This window comes from Strix uralensis, chromosome 8 (assembly GCF_047716275.1).
Source record: "Strix uralensis isolate ZFMK-TIS-50842 chromosome 8, bStrUra1, whole genome shotgun sequence".
Lineage (NCBI taxonomy): Eukaryota > Metazoa > Chordata > Aves > Strigiformes > Strigidae > Strix > Strix uralensis.
The window spans coordinates 16,910,462-16,927,521 of NC_133979.1; the positions used below are offsets into that span (position 1 = coordinate 16,910,462).

Below are 17,060 nucleotides of genomic sequence, written 5' to 3' on the forward strand. Positions count from 1 at the left end.
TGTCTCTTGAAAATTGACTTTTTATAACCAATAGATGAACAAAGATAACCTGTTATATTATTGTATCACAGTATAGCAAATATTTATTGCCAAAATATTCAGAAATGATTATTTAAGATTGGAAATCTAAATCCTTTAGTTTACAAGCAAATGAAAAATCCTTAAAATAGATTATGAGCATAATGGAAAAGAATATTTTATCCATGCTGACTTAGGAGGTTACTTCCATAATTCTAAACACCATCCTGTTTCAGTATGGAAAATAAAATTAAAACTAGTTAATAACAACCTAAAACCAATGATGACTTTAAAGCAAGAGCTAGATAAGTATCAAGACAGAGCCAGGCTCTTGACAGTAGTATGCAGGAGGATGATAAGCCACAACAGCTTTCCTGGTGGCATCTGGGCTGGCATCAGCAGGAACCAGTACACTGCTATGGCAGTGCCTAGAGGAAAATGATCTGCATTTTCATAGTGCATTTCTGAGTTGCAGAGAACCTTACATCTTGGGTCACGGTTTATAGTGCAGGGCATGCAGTCATGACTGATCTCCAGAGAATTGTAATACTGTTCTAACAGGTAATAATAGGGACTTGTAAAATGACTTTATTGGAAGCACATCTGATTTCATTTAATTACTTTCCCCTCAAAAATGTCTGTGACTTCCATGTCCCTCTTGAAATTTTTGAGACAAAACATAGCAGAATTCTGTTCTCTCTGACTTAGATTTACTGATGCACATCAAAACCTCTGTCAGAACAGACGGTGAGAACCCACCCACTTCTCTCTGGAGCTACACTGAAAATGTCTGGTGAGTAACTCGGGAAGAGTGTGTATTCAGAATCATTTAGGCTTTCCTCCTGAAACGGAAATCTCTCAAGAAAAGGCCTTTCCTGTGAGCTGATATTTATAATTACAACCCCTGGCAGAGTCAGAAATATCCCACGAGAAGCTTATCTGCCAGCATTTCAGCACTGCTGCTTCTGGCCAGCATGAGGGAACACACAGAAACCATAGGAAAATGAAAATGAACAGGCAGGGAAAGCTGTCTGAATACTTTTTATACCTCAGTAATTTGGGACACAGCTTTTGTGAAGCAATCCTTGGGTTAGCCTGTTTTGGTGTAAGCCAGGACTGAGTATTTAAAGGCATTTTTTTAAGTTAGAGGAGAAAAGAGCCTACAGAAGATGACACTCTGGTTTGCTGCAGAAAGGTCCCAAACCAAAACTTACTGAAGTTTGTGGAAAAAACTCCAGGTGACTTCAATGCACTCAGAGATCTGAACCAAAACATTAATGGTGTTTTCAAGAGTGATGGAGGCCTTTATAAGAACAAGACTAGGCCTCACATTAAGATTATGTAACTGTGTAAGCTCAACAATTGAATTATTACGTAGCATAATTTAAAAGAAAGCTAAACATCTTGATCAAATTAATGTCAGGTTACTGCTCTGCACTTTTTCTGTAACTGCTATCTATAATGCATGCAAAATGTGTTGTGGCAAAAATTCAAGGCAGAATAAGCAGGTTTAGAGTCCTGTGATCTGATAGTCCTTTCAGGTGAAACGTCTCAAAGAATGGGAGGAGAAGGGACAGGCAGAAACTTTTGAGATGGAGTGAGGACAGGTCATTAAGCTGGAGGGCAGAAAGAGAGAGAAGCTCACTGAAGAGCTGCACAGGAATCACCTATGGCAACACAGGAAGGGGGAAGTTGAGAGTGTTAAGCTGAACAGGATAATTTTAGTGTCTCTCAGACTTTTAGATACATGACCTGTCATTTGTCTTTGTGCATCCTCCACAGGGCTGATCAGTAGATAGAATCTCAAGATGAAATATTTAAGGAGGAAAAAGGACACACTTTGATTGTATAGATTTGTGTAACAAATTTCTTTCTAGACTTTATCTTCTATCATTAATAATATTAACAGATAAATTCTTTGAACGCTTTTAATCATAAAGGAAGCCCATATTTTGAGAAATGGTCCTGTCAGGAGACTGCACAGGATTCTCAGTCTGTGTTATGTGCTTCACACAAAACTTTTCTGCTAGTCACACAGATCTCCACTTCAATGGAGTTCACATCGACAGCCCAATCACTAGGAAGAGAATGACAACTGATCTGATCACTAATAATCAAGTGAAAAGGCCTACCATTCAAAACACCAACCTTCTACTATATAATTTTGAATTGAAAACAAAGTAACAGAAACCAGCATGATGCTCAGCTTCTGGCTCTGGGCCATGCTTGCCTTTAGCCTACCTTTAGCCAGCCACAGAACAGAGTGCAGGAATCCAAGGGGAAGACAATTTAATATTCTAACAAAAGCACACCATAACATTCCTATAAATAGTATAGTGTGACTCACTATTGGCACAGATTAATTGGATCTGTATCATTTCCTACTATAGCTAGTACAGAATGAGACATACACATGATTTGCCTGCTGTTATTTAATTTAGGTTACAACAGAGCTGAGGAGTAAGGCTGCCAAATGATTGCTACTACTTTTTTCTTTGGCATGGGTTCAGCTTTGTTTCTAAAATGGAACATATTACATTGAAAACTCTAGGATGATAAGCTGAGAAAAATTTCATCTAAAGAAGGCAAGAAGCATCAGTTAACTCTTTTTGTTCTTTCTCATCCTGCCTCCTAAATATAAGGAGAGTGAAAATAACATAACCACACTATGTAGTTACTTTTCTTTTTTGGTGGTTGACATGGAAGAATATTAGAAAATGACATCAATTTTAGTCTGACTTCCTTTGAACAATTAAGACAGATAAACACACTCAGCTATTGATATATCACAAAGCACACTGGCCGCTTGTTTCGCATAACTCTGAAGTGCACACATTTTTCTAGGTTCCATATTCTAGGTGAGAAGTATGAAAGATACCACTCATTAAAACTGACTGCTGATGTCCTTACGTTGTTTGGTAACTGAGGTTTTTCATGCCAGTACAGACACAATTGAAGCAGAGATAACCCTTCTGGCTGCTACAGACATAAGCTGCTGTTGCCTGATCCCAAACTTACAGCACTTCGCTATGTTATTTATCTGCGTTTTCAAAATTTAATTTCATGAGCTGCATTCCAGGAAAGTAAGAGCAGAAAAATTACTGCTTCTGAGCTTTAAAACACCAAACATCAGCCTGAAGAATACTATCTGCTAAGAATCTTAGCAGCTATTGAGAATTTTGCTTAGGTCTCACTCATGAAATGCATCTAATGATACAAGACCTCTTCCTCTCAACTTAAAAACTACAGTTGTATTAGTTGGAAACTATGGTATGAACTAAAAGCAGAACCAGTCTCTGACACTGTGGTTTTCTTCTCCATACATTAGCAAACAAGAACAACAAAAAAACATGTAACAATGGCTTCATGGCTGTCTACACTGCTACCAGTATGTTTTCCAGACTAATATATTTCTTCATTCGGGTCATGGAGAGAAATTCCTTCTCTTAGATACAGATATTCCCAACCCCCAGAGTGTCATTCTGCCATTGAAGTATCTACAAAGCTATGATTCCAGCTGAAGTGCATCAAGTCTCAAGCATGAGCTGAGGAAGCTCTGTGCTGGCACTATGCTCAGTGGCATATCCCCCCAAATCCCCTGAGAGCAAGATACTCCATAGACTGACTCCTAGACAGCCCGATTTCAGCTGGCCAGAACTCCCAGGTGTACTGTAGACTGAGCAGCTGGATACTCTCAGGCAGAAGTAGGCTGCTGGGTAATCTTGGATACGAACTGGTTGCTGAAAGGTCCAGAATTTATGAGATGAAGGAATTCTACTCTGTGATAGTGCTGAAGTAGAGGGTCAGCGCTCCTAAGACTTCCTGCAGATTCCAGCTGTGAAGATGGGATACGTTCTTGTTTCACTACACAACAAAGGAGAATTTCCATATGCTTCTATTTAACTTCTGTATGTGACTCTGGTATGCATTCTTCTGAGGCCTGCCACACAGCTTGGAGTTCTGACACTTCTCTTTCTGAATTCAGTGATGACAAACCCCAGGTTTCAGGGGCCCCTGGATATTTTCCTTATGCGAGATTCCACTTTGGGTCTGATATTTTGATCTTGAGAGCAGACAAAATTCTCAGTGGCTTCAGTGGGAGTTTATTTGCAGAGCCTGAAGACCTGGGTCTGTTCTGAGACCCTTTTCCATGAAGCATTCCCAGTCATGCTGGATGGAGGCAAAGGCATGAACCACAGCTCCAAACTGGGACTTCCACAGAGCTTGGGATGTTTGGGATTTATTTTGAGTGATCTTTAATTATAAGCAATGTACTCCATGATGTGCTGCCAAAATCACAGAGACAGACTCCCTCAAGGATTCTTGCCTCAGTTGGCAGAAGATGTGACACTCCTTAAATAAAAACTATCTTCTACCTTCAAAATAGAATCTAAATCAAAATAAGTCATTCCCCCATAAAAACAAATCACCAGGTAGCAGATGCTGCTGGGAGGGAGAAGAGCCTGGAGGGGAGGACTCACATTCATGTCAGTAGCTTGGCTCTGATTCCAGCTCTGGTGATGCTGGCAGACAGACTTGCCAGGAGGGAAGGATCAGAGGAGGAGTTTAGAAGGGAATGCTATGTCCAGAGGATTTCAAATGTACAACCTGTAGCAGTTCAGTACCAATCTCAGAGACAATTATTTACATCAAATTACTTTTGGGCTAGTGTTCTACCTCACTGCATCCCATAGGCCACCACTCAAACTGAAATGCTGGTGGACTAACAGGACCCAAGGAATTTTCCTTTTTAGATGAAGGTCAAACATCAGCATTTTACAGTGAAAATGACTGCATATGTGTACTCCTCATCTGATGTCACTGACCTGTGTGTCCTGATTCAGCATAACACTTCAGCATGCATTTCACTTTCAGACATGCTCCTACTGAAATCACAGAGAAGTAAAAGTGGTGCCAAGCTGCTACTTCTTTTCAGCCTCCCAATTGCTTTGCATTTCTGTTTTGATTTGCATTTTCAAACCTGCCTGTGAAGCAAAAAGGCTGTTGTTCCCTTTGTTCCTCTAAACCAAAGCAGAGATTCACACTCCTGTCAGAAGGCTGCCTTAGTTACTAACATAGGGCTCCCAAGAGCTCCTGGAGCCTCTCTCCACTGAACACATTTGTATAAACACCTTTGAACACTGCAGGAGCTACTTCTCTGCTAGCTGATGCCTGGAACTGGATGCTCCTGCTTACACCAATTCTTGGCAGTTCACTGTGCTTGTCAGCGGGGGTAGATTCTTGCCCTCTGCAGCTAATTAAGGTTTGTCTTTGAATTTTGTTAGGTATGTTGCATAAACAAATATATCTGCATTTCAGTTTTGCCTGACAAACAGGCCTCAATAAAGTCATTTTTCTGGGCACTGATAGATTATGTTTGTGTGACATATTCAGTTCATAAAATAAGCAGGTGACCTGTGAGATATGGGAGGCATTTGCTATTTCTGCATGTAAAATTATCAAAGTAATACTGAGTATTTCTTAGTGTGTACAATTTTGTGTTTGTTGGTTTTTTTTTACAGATAATTCATTATTAAATTAAAACGTCTATTACTGAATTAGCAGAAAGAAATTTTTACTAATATATCCTTTTAAATAGGCTTTAAAGAACATATCTATTGTAAGGGAAAAATTAATACTATTTTCAGAAGACCATACAGATTCTCTCTGATGATGGTGAGTATGTCCTTTTCCATGAGCTGTTGAGATAACTCTATAATCCTGAAACCCACAGACAAATCTCTAACTAATAGGTACTTCAGACAAGCACAATAAATTTTAAGTGTATGTAGATACATGCTCAAATCTGCTTTACCCATTTAAGGAAATTGAAGTCTGGGATAAATTGTACTCTGTCTGAAACTAAACAACAACAACAACCACCACCCCAAACACTTGACATTGCCAGCTGGAAACCTCTCTAATACAGGGTAACCCAGAACCACTACTCCAGACTTTTAATAGAAATTATACATTTCATATGCTGCATTTCACAAATTGTTCCTACAAACTGCACCATGAACAAAGAGGTAAATGAAAACAAATTTCTTCTGAAGGAGGAGGAAACTATACTACAGAAGGAAGACTCATTTGAAACATGTGAAGTTTCTCTTATGAATAATTCTGTAGCCTACTGTGAAGTTGCTAAGCATTATATATTTTGAATATACAGAATATTCAAAATATTGTATATTTCAAAATACTGCATATTTCCAATAGAATGAGTATACAAAATAGTGTTTAAATATACTACATTAATAGTCAAATATATATAATATATTCAGATATATTATTTTGAATATAGTGAAAATATAACTCTTTACTGAATCTCTTATTTAATAGCTTACCAATCTTGAAAAAGTAATGTAGAAGAATATATAGTTAATAAATTTTGTATTACCAAGTTTGCTAATCACAATGTTTTCTAATCTAAAATCTTATTTAAAATGCAACGTGTGCTTCTCAAGTATCTATCTTTAACTGGAGTAAAACCTCCAGATCTTACAACTTTTCAAATTTTACCATGTATTTTCTTAGAAAATATATGTATTGCAATAACAAAGGAGAATAAAGGAAGGCTATAATTGTATTTTGCTGTAGCAATAAACATTTCTGCTTCCTATGACAGAAAGAAACCAACAAAATTATCTCACTGACAAGGACTCAGGGACTTTATCAGGAATGAGTGGCAAGCATTGCCCGATGTTAACACCACCTGCGAAGACTGGTCCAGCTACTGGTATGAGATGTACAAGTCTCCTATGAAGCCTGGATATTCTGTCAAACTGCTAGGTGAGGCTGATGTTAGAAGGGTGCATCTTCACTTCTATTCTCAACAAGCTCCATAAATCCAGTGAGAATACACTTGCTCATGCTGCAACCGAACCTATCTATACTATGATACTGGCAGTGCTTCCTGCAGACACCTTGAGCTCAGACTGCAAAAACATGACCTAAAAAACTCCAGACAGGAGGTGGAAGTGACTGGTGAGGTTGATGAAGGAAAGCGTTTATGAAAATGATGTAGCCAACTATCCCCAGGTAACAAACTGCAATACTCTCACTGACACTGATTTTATGCATCATGATCAAATGCTTGTACAAAGTGATGTGGACAGGCTCCCTCTTCACTTATGTGGGCTTTGGATTAGTGTTTTGTACACAGTGGAAAAATGGTTCCCACTTCCCTGATAAAAATGTATGAAATGGGAATTCTGATGACAATCTAATCAGAGGTTTGAGATTCCAGCATGTACTATCTTCTGACTTTGCTTATTCCTCTCTCAGAACTATGTTTGGGTGGTTTTGTTTGTCTTTCAAAAGCCATAAATGACATGCAGATAAATAAAATAGTCCTTAAAACACTGAAACAGTCCAATGGTAGTTATAAATGCCAACATTTGAATATTTACGTATACAGAAAATAAGGTCAGTGGTGATTTTGGTTCTGGTCCTGCTCTCAGCTCGAATCAATAGCAAAACCCCATTTAATTGTAATATGAGGAGAAATGAAGAGTTGTATAATTTCCTACGTGGAAATACTAGTATCATCTGTCTGATTTCAGTACAAATGGCTCGAGTCCAGAGGACAGAGTTGAAAGGAAGCAACTGTACATGGGTTACACATCAGATTCATATTGGCAATGCACTGTTCTCTGCTCTAAGTAACACGAAACAGCAATATTACTTACTCTTCTTCCCTTAGGTCCCTGTGGGCCTGGTGGTCCTCTTGTCCCTGAAGGTCCCTACATGTCAAATAAACTTATTATTCATTGTCTTCTATATGCAGATTTCTGACAATTTCAAGGCTTATGCACATTGAGCAATAGTCAATGCAACCAATACAAATCAATCACTTTCACTCATGGTTCAAATTCAATTAATTGCTTTGATAAAATTTATCTACAAAAATCTAAATAAGAGACTCTATGTAACTTTATTCTGAATAAGAAACTGTGATGTGACTGTTGGATAACTTACTTCTGTCCAACATCCCCAAATTGCTAAAGGATACTTGTATTTCAGCAACATTATGTTAAAAAACCCTAGTAATTTCTGAGAGAAGTTTCTGTCTGTACTGAAGACCCATAGTAGCCAAATTATAACACAATTATACATAGAAAATTAGAATATAATTTATTTTTGCTTAACAATGAAACTAAACACATAATGAATATATTTAAATTATATTAGGCATCCATGAATTTAAAATAAAATTGTTGTGCAATTATAAACCATCCTTAAAAAAATTATATTCCCCTACTTGTCTCAACTAAGTGATTTTTAAATAGATGAGTAAATGATGTAATTGGTTTTCCTGTCTCTCATGGATCATTCTGGTGAAGAGCAGGGGAACCAACTTTGTGTCTGGATGGGTAAATTTTCATAACAGTTTTATAGACTGGAGTACAAATTAGAAACCATTCTTTAGCTTCAGCAGAGCAAAAAGTCAATTTGAAAATGGTAAATTTTACATCAAACCAAAGCACCACTTTATACATACAGGTAATCCTTCTGGCCCCATAGGTCCAGGGCCTCCTGGAGGTCCTGGGTAACCCTAGAATTGAAATAAATATAGAAAAGACAGAACCATTTTATCAAAATTATTATTATAAGAACAATAAATCCAGTTACTTACCTGAAAAATTGGAGGTAAGTTAATTAAATGTTTATTCTTACAAAATTTATTCCTAAAATTTTGTTTAGAAAACAGGTATTTGATTGGATGTAACGCAATAATCATTAAAGCAACCTAAGTTTTCCCACACACAGGCACTAGCTGACAGGGATGAACTAAAACAAAAACTGCTGAGTTCTAAATGAATTTCAAAATCCTCACACCAAGGCTGTGACAGTAGAAACAGAAAGTGGACACATCCTGGGGCAGGCAGAACTGGCCAAGACAAAATGCCAAGAACAGATCTTGTCTGAGGGCTATGATGACTTACTAGTGGGAAGTGCTCTCACTGCTATGACTTAAGTGGATTTACCTATGGCAATAAGCATTACTAATAGTTGAAAAAAGTAGTTAAGTAAGATTGGATCCTATAGTAATAAATCGTCCTTTATTAACCTCTCTAATAAGATCAAAAGCAGCTCTAATGGATCAAAAGCAGCTGGTTGAAGGTAGACCAAGATTAGAGAGATTTAATGAAGCACCAAATGCTTCAAAAATTATTGTCTCCTGCTACATGGACCATGAAGTTGGTCTGCAGCCTGAGGGTACTTGGTCTCTTCCTTGCCAATGGATGCCCAAAGAGTAATTACTACAAATATTAAAAAATAACATCCGTTTCCATGACAAGAAGATTCCCCACTGCACCACTCTCAGGCCCACATCTGCAGTCTCTATGCAAGGCTGCTGAGATTTCACCACTGCCTACCACATCAGTATGACATGACGCAGGATGCAGCATGTAGTACGTTGCCTATAGTCTCCCTGTCATCTCCTTGTAAAGAGTTAAGTCTGTAGGTGTTCTCTATACATTCAGGAGCCATCACAGTGCTCACTAGCAAACACACAATGAAACCCTAACCACTTTCCCTTGAGAACTTCAACATGAACGTGACAACAGGCACATATGTATAGTTTTTTACTTCTGTGCCCCAACAACCTGCCTAACATGATAGTGGCCTCTGCACTGTCCAGTGCTGCTTGAAATGTTGCATCCTGATTTAGGACAAGTGGTATTGTCAGGAAGCCAGATCTCCCACAAGAGTGGCACCCAGGGGCTGTTTGGCTACTGCTGTGCAGTAGAATTAGAGGTGATGCTAGTTACCAGTCTATTAGAATAACCTGTGTCACCCCAGTCTACATAGGAGATTGTTTTACTTTCCCTCCTTTATTTATCCCTCCTTTCAATTAACTGTGTTTAATTTTTTTTATGTAAGACTGCTTAGAGCCATTTTACAAAAATACAGTTGCTCTCCTACTTTATTTAATGGACCACTTTGCAATGTCACTTCCACAGAGGGGATAAAGCTGCTAAATGAAACTTCCTAGGAACAACACATCAGAAATACTACTCTTTTTCCATAAGGCTTGCACAGTCAGAAGAGTGAGAATTTATTACTGTTTTGGAAAGTAAAATGCCTTTGTAAGTAACATAATTATGGATTCTATGTTACTTATGACTTACCATGACACCTTTCTCTCCAGGAGGACCTACTGGTCCTGGACTGCCTCGCTCTCCCTTTAACAAAAAATTAAGAAGAAAATAACAGTGAGTGCACTTTCCCTAACTTGTTCCATGTCCACTGAGCCAGGCATATCTGGCCAGCAAGGCTAACCTGCTATAACAATACCACAGCAATTCAAGAGGTCTTTCGTGAGGGTTGTAGCCCATAATCTAGAAGACATTTGGCTGCTAAAGGGAACCACTTTTTGCAGTGCATAACACCACTGGTTCAGGGACTGCCCTTCAGAAACAGCACAGAGATCTTTTTTCACTTTTGTTGTATTTCTGCACTCCTTCCTCCTACAAGCCCACCCATATTTTGAAAAGATGATGAAATGGAGTTTCTCTGTCTTCCCTTTTCCTAGAAGACTGAAGAAGAGATTTGGTACTACATCAGTCTCTGCAAACTGCAGCTAACAGATCCTTTTTCTCTCGGTTGGGTGCATCATATTTATAGTTCTGTTCTTTAATCCATAAAATTCACCACAGCAAACAAACGAAAAAGAAAATTTTGTTCCTCTCTCCCTCATTTATTCAAGTATGTGTTAGGAAAGCTCAGGTCTAAAAGCAAGACCAGCCCTTCAGCAGCTGCTGCAGAAGCAATGGGAGTAGGGGAAGTAGGAAGGGTCTCTTTCTTGTCTTACATACTTTTATTCATATAACACCTAGCCCAAACACCAGGCTTGGCAGTAGATTGTCCCCATACAAAGATTACACTTTTATTGCAGATAGCATACATGACATAGTGATAACACTATATTTTATGTTGCATACTGTAAAGACACATTTCTTTAAAATAATTATGCTGGAAGTATGTTTGTCATTTAAATCCAAATAGCATGTTTACATTGTACTATTTAACCCATAAAAGAGAAAGACAATAAATTCTACAGAAGCAGCATAGCAATGACAACAATTACTGCACCATGAAGAATCTCACTTCCATTTGCTGATGATAGATTAATTAGTCTTTTACTGCCTTTTCTATCCTAGCTAAACTAGCAGCAGTATTTCAAGGTAATCTTTTTGGGCCAAGTGTAATTATAAAGAAAAAGAATCTTTTGACACTAAATTCTTAAATGATATTATGATTAAAACCGTATGAGACTTGTCTCAATTTTAGTTTTAACAAACAGTGCTTTCCACTGACGTATTTCCTTTCATAGCTTATATAAATTATAATTAGATTTTCATGGAAGTTCTAATACATTATTAAGACTTTCTCAATAAAATATCTAAACAGCAGCCACCAGTCTAGGTGAAATAATTCAGCCCTACAGGGAAGAAATACAAATGGTGCTGGATCATTCTGACAAACAATTATGTTTTTATTGTAATTGAAGCTGACATGCAGTACAGTAATAGTTTCCTGTTTTCCAGTTTTAAAATAGTTCACCTAAATAAAACCATGTCAAATATGCTAAAGCTATTTATACTGTTCTAGTCATACTGAGTCCGCCAAACTTCACTTTCATAAATACAACTGTTACTACACAGCAGACAAAACTAACAATGTTGTCTTCTCTACTTGGTTAATGCATACAGCCAAATTTTACCTTTCTACTTTTGTCTTCAACATGAAGCAGTGCAAAACCAGTGACTACTGTATAAAATAAGTATAATTTATTCCAGTTTCCGTGAATCAATAGTAGTGGATAGTAATGTAAATGCCATAATATGAACAAGATATCAAATTTATCAGGTCTAAATTAATTGCCAAGTAAAACCAAGGATACTAGATGCATACCTCAAATAACAGCATTTGGATTACCGTTTATTGCATCTGTGTTCTGAAATAGCTACAGGAATATTAGCTTTGTCAGTCGTCAGTAAACAATCTCTCACCAATATTTTATCCCCCCAACGCCTTTCAAAGCTGATTTTTGCTGCTAAGTAGTCAGCATTATTGTACCTTTTCACCAAGGCTTCCAGATGGCCCAGTTTCTCCAGGTAAGCCAGCTGATCCCTATACAAAAAGTAAGCAGACTTTCATTAGTGTGATGTCTACATGAGTTCACGGGTGATAGCTCCCCAGCAACCCGGCAGCAGAGCACAGCACATTTCTTCATCCCAGAGAACCAGTGGTCTATTTGTGTAAGTGCTCCTGTGGGGAAGTGAGGACTGCACAAGCTAACCTAGCTTACAATCCATGCAGGAGGATCACTGCATCTAGACACATCAACAGTAAATGGCTACTACTAGAAAAGAAATTGCAATAATTTAATCATCATACTGTGCTGCCAACTAAGATCTGCCACTGAGCTCAGTCTTGCAGTGCAAGACTTTACAAGACTCTACAAACATACAATTAAAGGTGAAAATTGTTCTGTTAGAGCTTCAGTAGGACCACAAATTTCAAGAGGAGTAACTTCAGTGGAACAAAGTGAAAGCCAGTCAAAACAAAAATTATACTGGATCAGGTGTTGTCAGAATTTTCCCTTTAAGACTTGTAGCCCCAAATGCCTTTGAAGTCAGGGGATCAGAGCCTTTCAGTCCTTCAGAAATGAAACAACTCTCCCCTGAAGCTCTCCCACAAATTTCCACTGGATAGAACAAGTACCACCATATGGGATGAGAAACATGAGAGGAAGTACTTCTAAAAAGCTTATTACCAGTGCTTGCAATACCCCCTTTATTATGAAACTAAAAGAAAAAAATTATAGTGCAAGGTCCCAACTGCGAAAAGTATGACACAGTGAGCTTGAAGAAAAAGCAATAGGTGCCAAGAGTACATTGCATGACTGCTCATGAAAGATGGCAGAAATGTGGAAGCTCCTAGTAGTGACATAATACACAACTGTCTGCAACACTTTAAAAAGCAAAAATTATTTGCACTTTAAACAGTGCAAATAAAACAGCAATTGACACATTGGCGTTGCTATCTCTATAGGCGTAGGAATGTACTAGCTTAAGTAGCACTACACTGGTACTTAAGTGAGATTTTTTTTAAAAGCGTTACTTCTGAGCTCACTAGACTGCTCGTATTCCTTTCAAGAACCTAGTAGTAATTTATTCCATAGAAATAATTTCATAGTGGAAAGACAACATTACAGTCTGAGATCTCTGCTTTGAAAAAAAGAAAAACTTTTGTAGCTTTTACCTGTATAATTTCAATACAGTTTGGCCTCAAGTACTTTAACATCACAGGTACAAAGTAACTAAGGTTTTATGATTGCTTCTTATTTTCTTAGAGTGCTAGCTACTCTGGAAATCTCATAGTTCAAATACATTGCAATGCGCCATTGATACAGCTGCCTTTGAGGCTGACAATACTGGCACAAACTACTTTCTGGAAGAGGCTAAAGAGATAAGCAGGCATGCCTATAGCTGCTGGACTGGTGTATTATGTGTGAGAACTTGTATATTATATGTCAGAACTGAGACATCTCTTGGCTTGGCAGCAGCCAAAGATTCATCCTGGTGATACTGGCACTAAGGAGATGCCCAGACGTCACTGGCAGGAATGAGGGACTTTTGTGACGACCTTTGAGAACAAGAGCTACCACTGCTACCAATCATGGCCAACAGTGGGTCTCAGTACCAGGCAGAAATCTGTGAGACAAAGAATTACCCTGTACTCTTGCTCATCAAGATAAGGGGTGCGTAGCTATGGTTTCAAAAGGCTAAAAACTAATCACTTGATTGTCTTATTCCAGAAAGGACAGAAGACATAATCAGAGCCAAGATGTAACTCAGACCTATTCTCCTTCCACAGAGACACTCCTGATCTCCCAGCCAATGCCACACTGTTTACAGGACTGAACATGCTGATTAGAAAGATGGGCAGCTGTGCCTTGCACCAGCAGTGAACCATTTACTATACAGCCCCGATCAAGCCCCCTTTTCAATTCAAAAGTATTGTCTTTCAGACTCAGTTGCTCTGGTCTGAAAGAGAAGGAATGACTGGGAAGCAGTGACTGTGAATGTGCTGTTGTATTACCCAGCACATTAGGACTAGCCTACACCTTCCAGAGTGGGAACAAAAGTTGGCTATTAAATAGAAAGTTTGCTAGACACTGGCCGTTCCTCTGAAGAAAATAAGGAAAATTTACAGTAAAACCACTGAAAGAAGAAAGTGGATTTTTGTTGATGCAAGAGATAGAAAAGAAACTCTGCATGAGGGGAAGTGGATATGTATGGAAAACAAAACAGTAATCAAGATGACAAAAAGAACTGAAGCCAGTGAAATGGTAAAGGCAATAGGGACTTCAAGAGGAATGAAGAGGAAAGAAGTTCATGACAGGTTAACTAAATGTTTTTCCACCCCTCCATTCAAAAGAGAGGGCAAGCATCTAAGACTGAGATAAAGCCAGGGCAGGTACATGTAGAGGCAAGAAACAAGAAAGCTTACTTTGGAATATAATTTTGTTCTTTAAAACAATTAGTCCCATACAGTGAAGAGAAAGTGCCATCAGAGAGCAAAACATCTTGTTCCATCAAACCATAAGGTGATGTGTTCTCTATGGACTTTCTTAAAGATCACGTGGCTACTTAAATCCCAGATTTGGATTGGCTTACTATAAAGTACAGCCACTAGGACTTGATTGAGGTTTCAACTCTCTCCTTCTTACGGAAGAGGATGAATACTGTCCAAAGCAGGTTTGTTGAGTCAGTGTTTTCCAGCATCCCTTCAATCCTTTGGGGAGCAGTGGTGGATTCCAAAAATTGAATGTATTAGGCAAAATAAAAGTAAAGCAAAAAGCCCTGAAATGTTTTTAAAAAAATCATCGCCTTATTAAAAAAAATAGTAATAAACTTCCATTCACAAGGATTTGTGTAAAACTCTCCAGTGACAATAACAGTATTTTTAGAAACCTTCATGACAGGAGCATTTTTGTGGAAAATTAATCAGAGACCAGATCTCACAACTAATACATGCCTGAGAAAGACAAAAACATCTTGCCAGGGCACATGCTCTGTGTTAGAAACTGGACTGTAGTTGAATAATTGAAAACACATTGTACACTTAATGCAAACCCAAGTATGGGCTAATCCATTGAAAAGCGTGGTAGTGAGAAATGAATATTCAGCTGGTTCCAAACATTCCTGTGGAATCAGTTACCTCTCAGGTTGTATGCTAACACATTCTTTTGTGATAATTGAAAATTTTCCAATCCAATGTTATTTTATTTAGTTTAGCATTTTTTCAAACATTTTTATTCAGCATTCTTCTTACGAGATGACATAAGTAAATTTAAAATATTTTCTTTCCACATTAACATTTCTCTATGAAATTTTTCTTTATTTCCAATTAATTTTCATTAAAATTTGTCCTGAATCTGTGCTGAATCACTTCAGTCCAGATCCAGTATTCAGCAATATCATAATCTCTGCCTGTTCATTAAGATTCCCACTTGAACATTTCTATAAGAGCTCATCAACTTCATACTTCATGAAGGACTTTATACATTTTGGCACAGTACTCAAAAAACCCAAAATGAGCCAACGTTTAGGTTTGATTTTAACACATCAAAATCTACTTGAGGTTCCTTGAAGATTCAAGCCAACTATCTATGTTAAAAAGACAACCAAGGATGACTGATAGGAGGAGAAAGAAAAGTGGATGCTCTAACAATCAGCTTCTACTATTTCATACCCAGCACATAGATAGAAAAATACCCCTACAACTCGTAACATTATAAAAATGAAGTTCTAAAAAAAAATATTAACCTAAGCTCTGTTTTGCTAGCCAGATATAATGGTACTAACAAATATTTTAAAAATCAACCCATCTGTGTGACTCTGGTATCATAGGCACTAATACTGGATCTGTTCATGCATGCTTCTAGCAGATGTGACCCAGATCAGGCCTGGACAGAAATTAGGAAGAAAGCATTATTCAGGATTTACACTGGCTGCTATTTGGGCTTCATAGCACCTGCAGTAGAACAAAATGTAGCTGATCTGTGAGAAAGGAGGTGTCATAGACACTAGTTGATACCTGCTCTGGAACAAAAACCCCTGCTAGTCATAGATTTCTGGGTGAATTTGTACCAGATCAGTGATCTGATCAAAAATAGCATATTGCTGAACCACAGACAGGCTTTTGAAACCAAAGACTTTCAATAGAGCCTTTGTGTAGAACATTTGCTCACTACTGTACCAGTATCAGGAATGAACTAATTGGAGCAGCTGTTAATATCCTGCACTTAGAGGTAAGAGTAACCTGAAGTTTTAAAGAAAGCCCTGTCTCCAGACCACTGGGAAAGCTGAATAAAACTAACCAACAAATAAACCAGGAAAATAGTTCTGAAAATGTCACCTAATTACCTAATTACACTCTAGTTTCAACAAGGTCTTCTAGGTCAACAGTCTGGTTTTTTAATGCCCTGCAAGACCTGTTTACAAACTGACTGCCTCACCAGAAAAAAAAGTTTTGGCTTTTATCAGCCCCCCCCTTTCAATTTTTTTTTTTTTTTTTAAATTACTGAAGTGTTTAAAAAGGATTTTCATCTTTGGGGAACAGAATGGAACTGGATCAATTTTGAAGGTTATATTTTCTCATAGAAAGGACAAACTGGTAATTTGGGTTCTCTGGCCAAATAAAGTAAACTGATGCCAGTTTACTCACAATTTACTGAGAGTTGAATTACTGAATCAGTTACTTTTGAATCCCTTAGTGACTAATACTACATTTGCCTTCTGATGGCACTTCAGTATGAATTACCAAAATACAAGACTAGACTAGAAAATGGCTACATGTTAGACCTTGGCATCTGAGGAGCTCTTGGCTGACAGCTGTGCAAACTGCTGTATGTATGCCACATAGCAATACTAGCTTTGGGTTGTGTGGTTCTTTTTTATTATTCAAGGTGGTTGTTCCACCTCTAAACTTTAGAAACTATTCCCTACCTCATAACCACA

At 37.9% G+C, this 17,060-nt stretch overlaps 1 protein-coding gene across 1 annotated transcript in view; it reads right to left on the reverse strand.

Annotated features, from left to right (window-relative positions):
- COL24A1 (collagen type XXIV alpha 1 chain) overlaps positions 1-17,060 on the reverse strand; it is a 149,113-nt gene that overhangs the window by 43,896 nt on the left and 88,157 nt on the right. Inside the window, exons 27-30 of the mRNA XM_074877236.1 lie at positions 12,109-12,162; positions 10,158-10,211; positions 8,522-8,575; positions 7,710-7,763 (exon numbers count right to left, since the gene is read on the reverse strand). Coding sequence (XP_074733337.1) covers positions 7,710-7,763; positions 8,522-8,575; positions 10,158-10,211; positions 12,109-12,162 — 216 coding nt within the window. The remainder of the gene's footprint in view (positions 1-7,709; positions 7,764-8,521; positions 8,576-10,157; positions 10,212-12,108; positions 12,163-17,060) is intronic.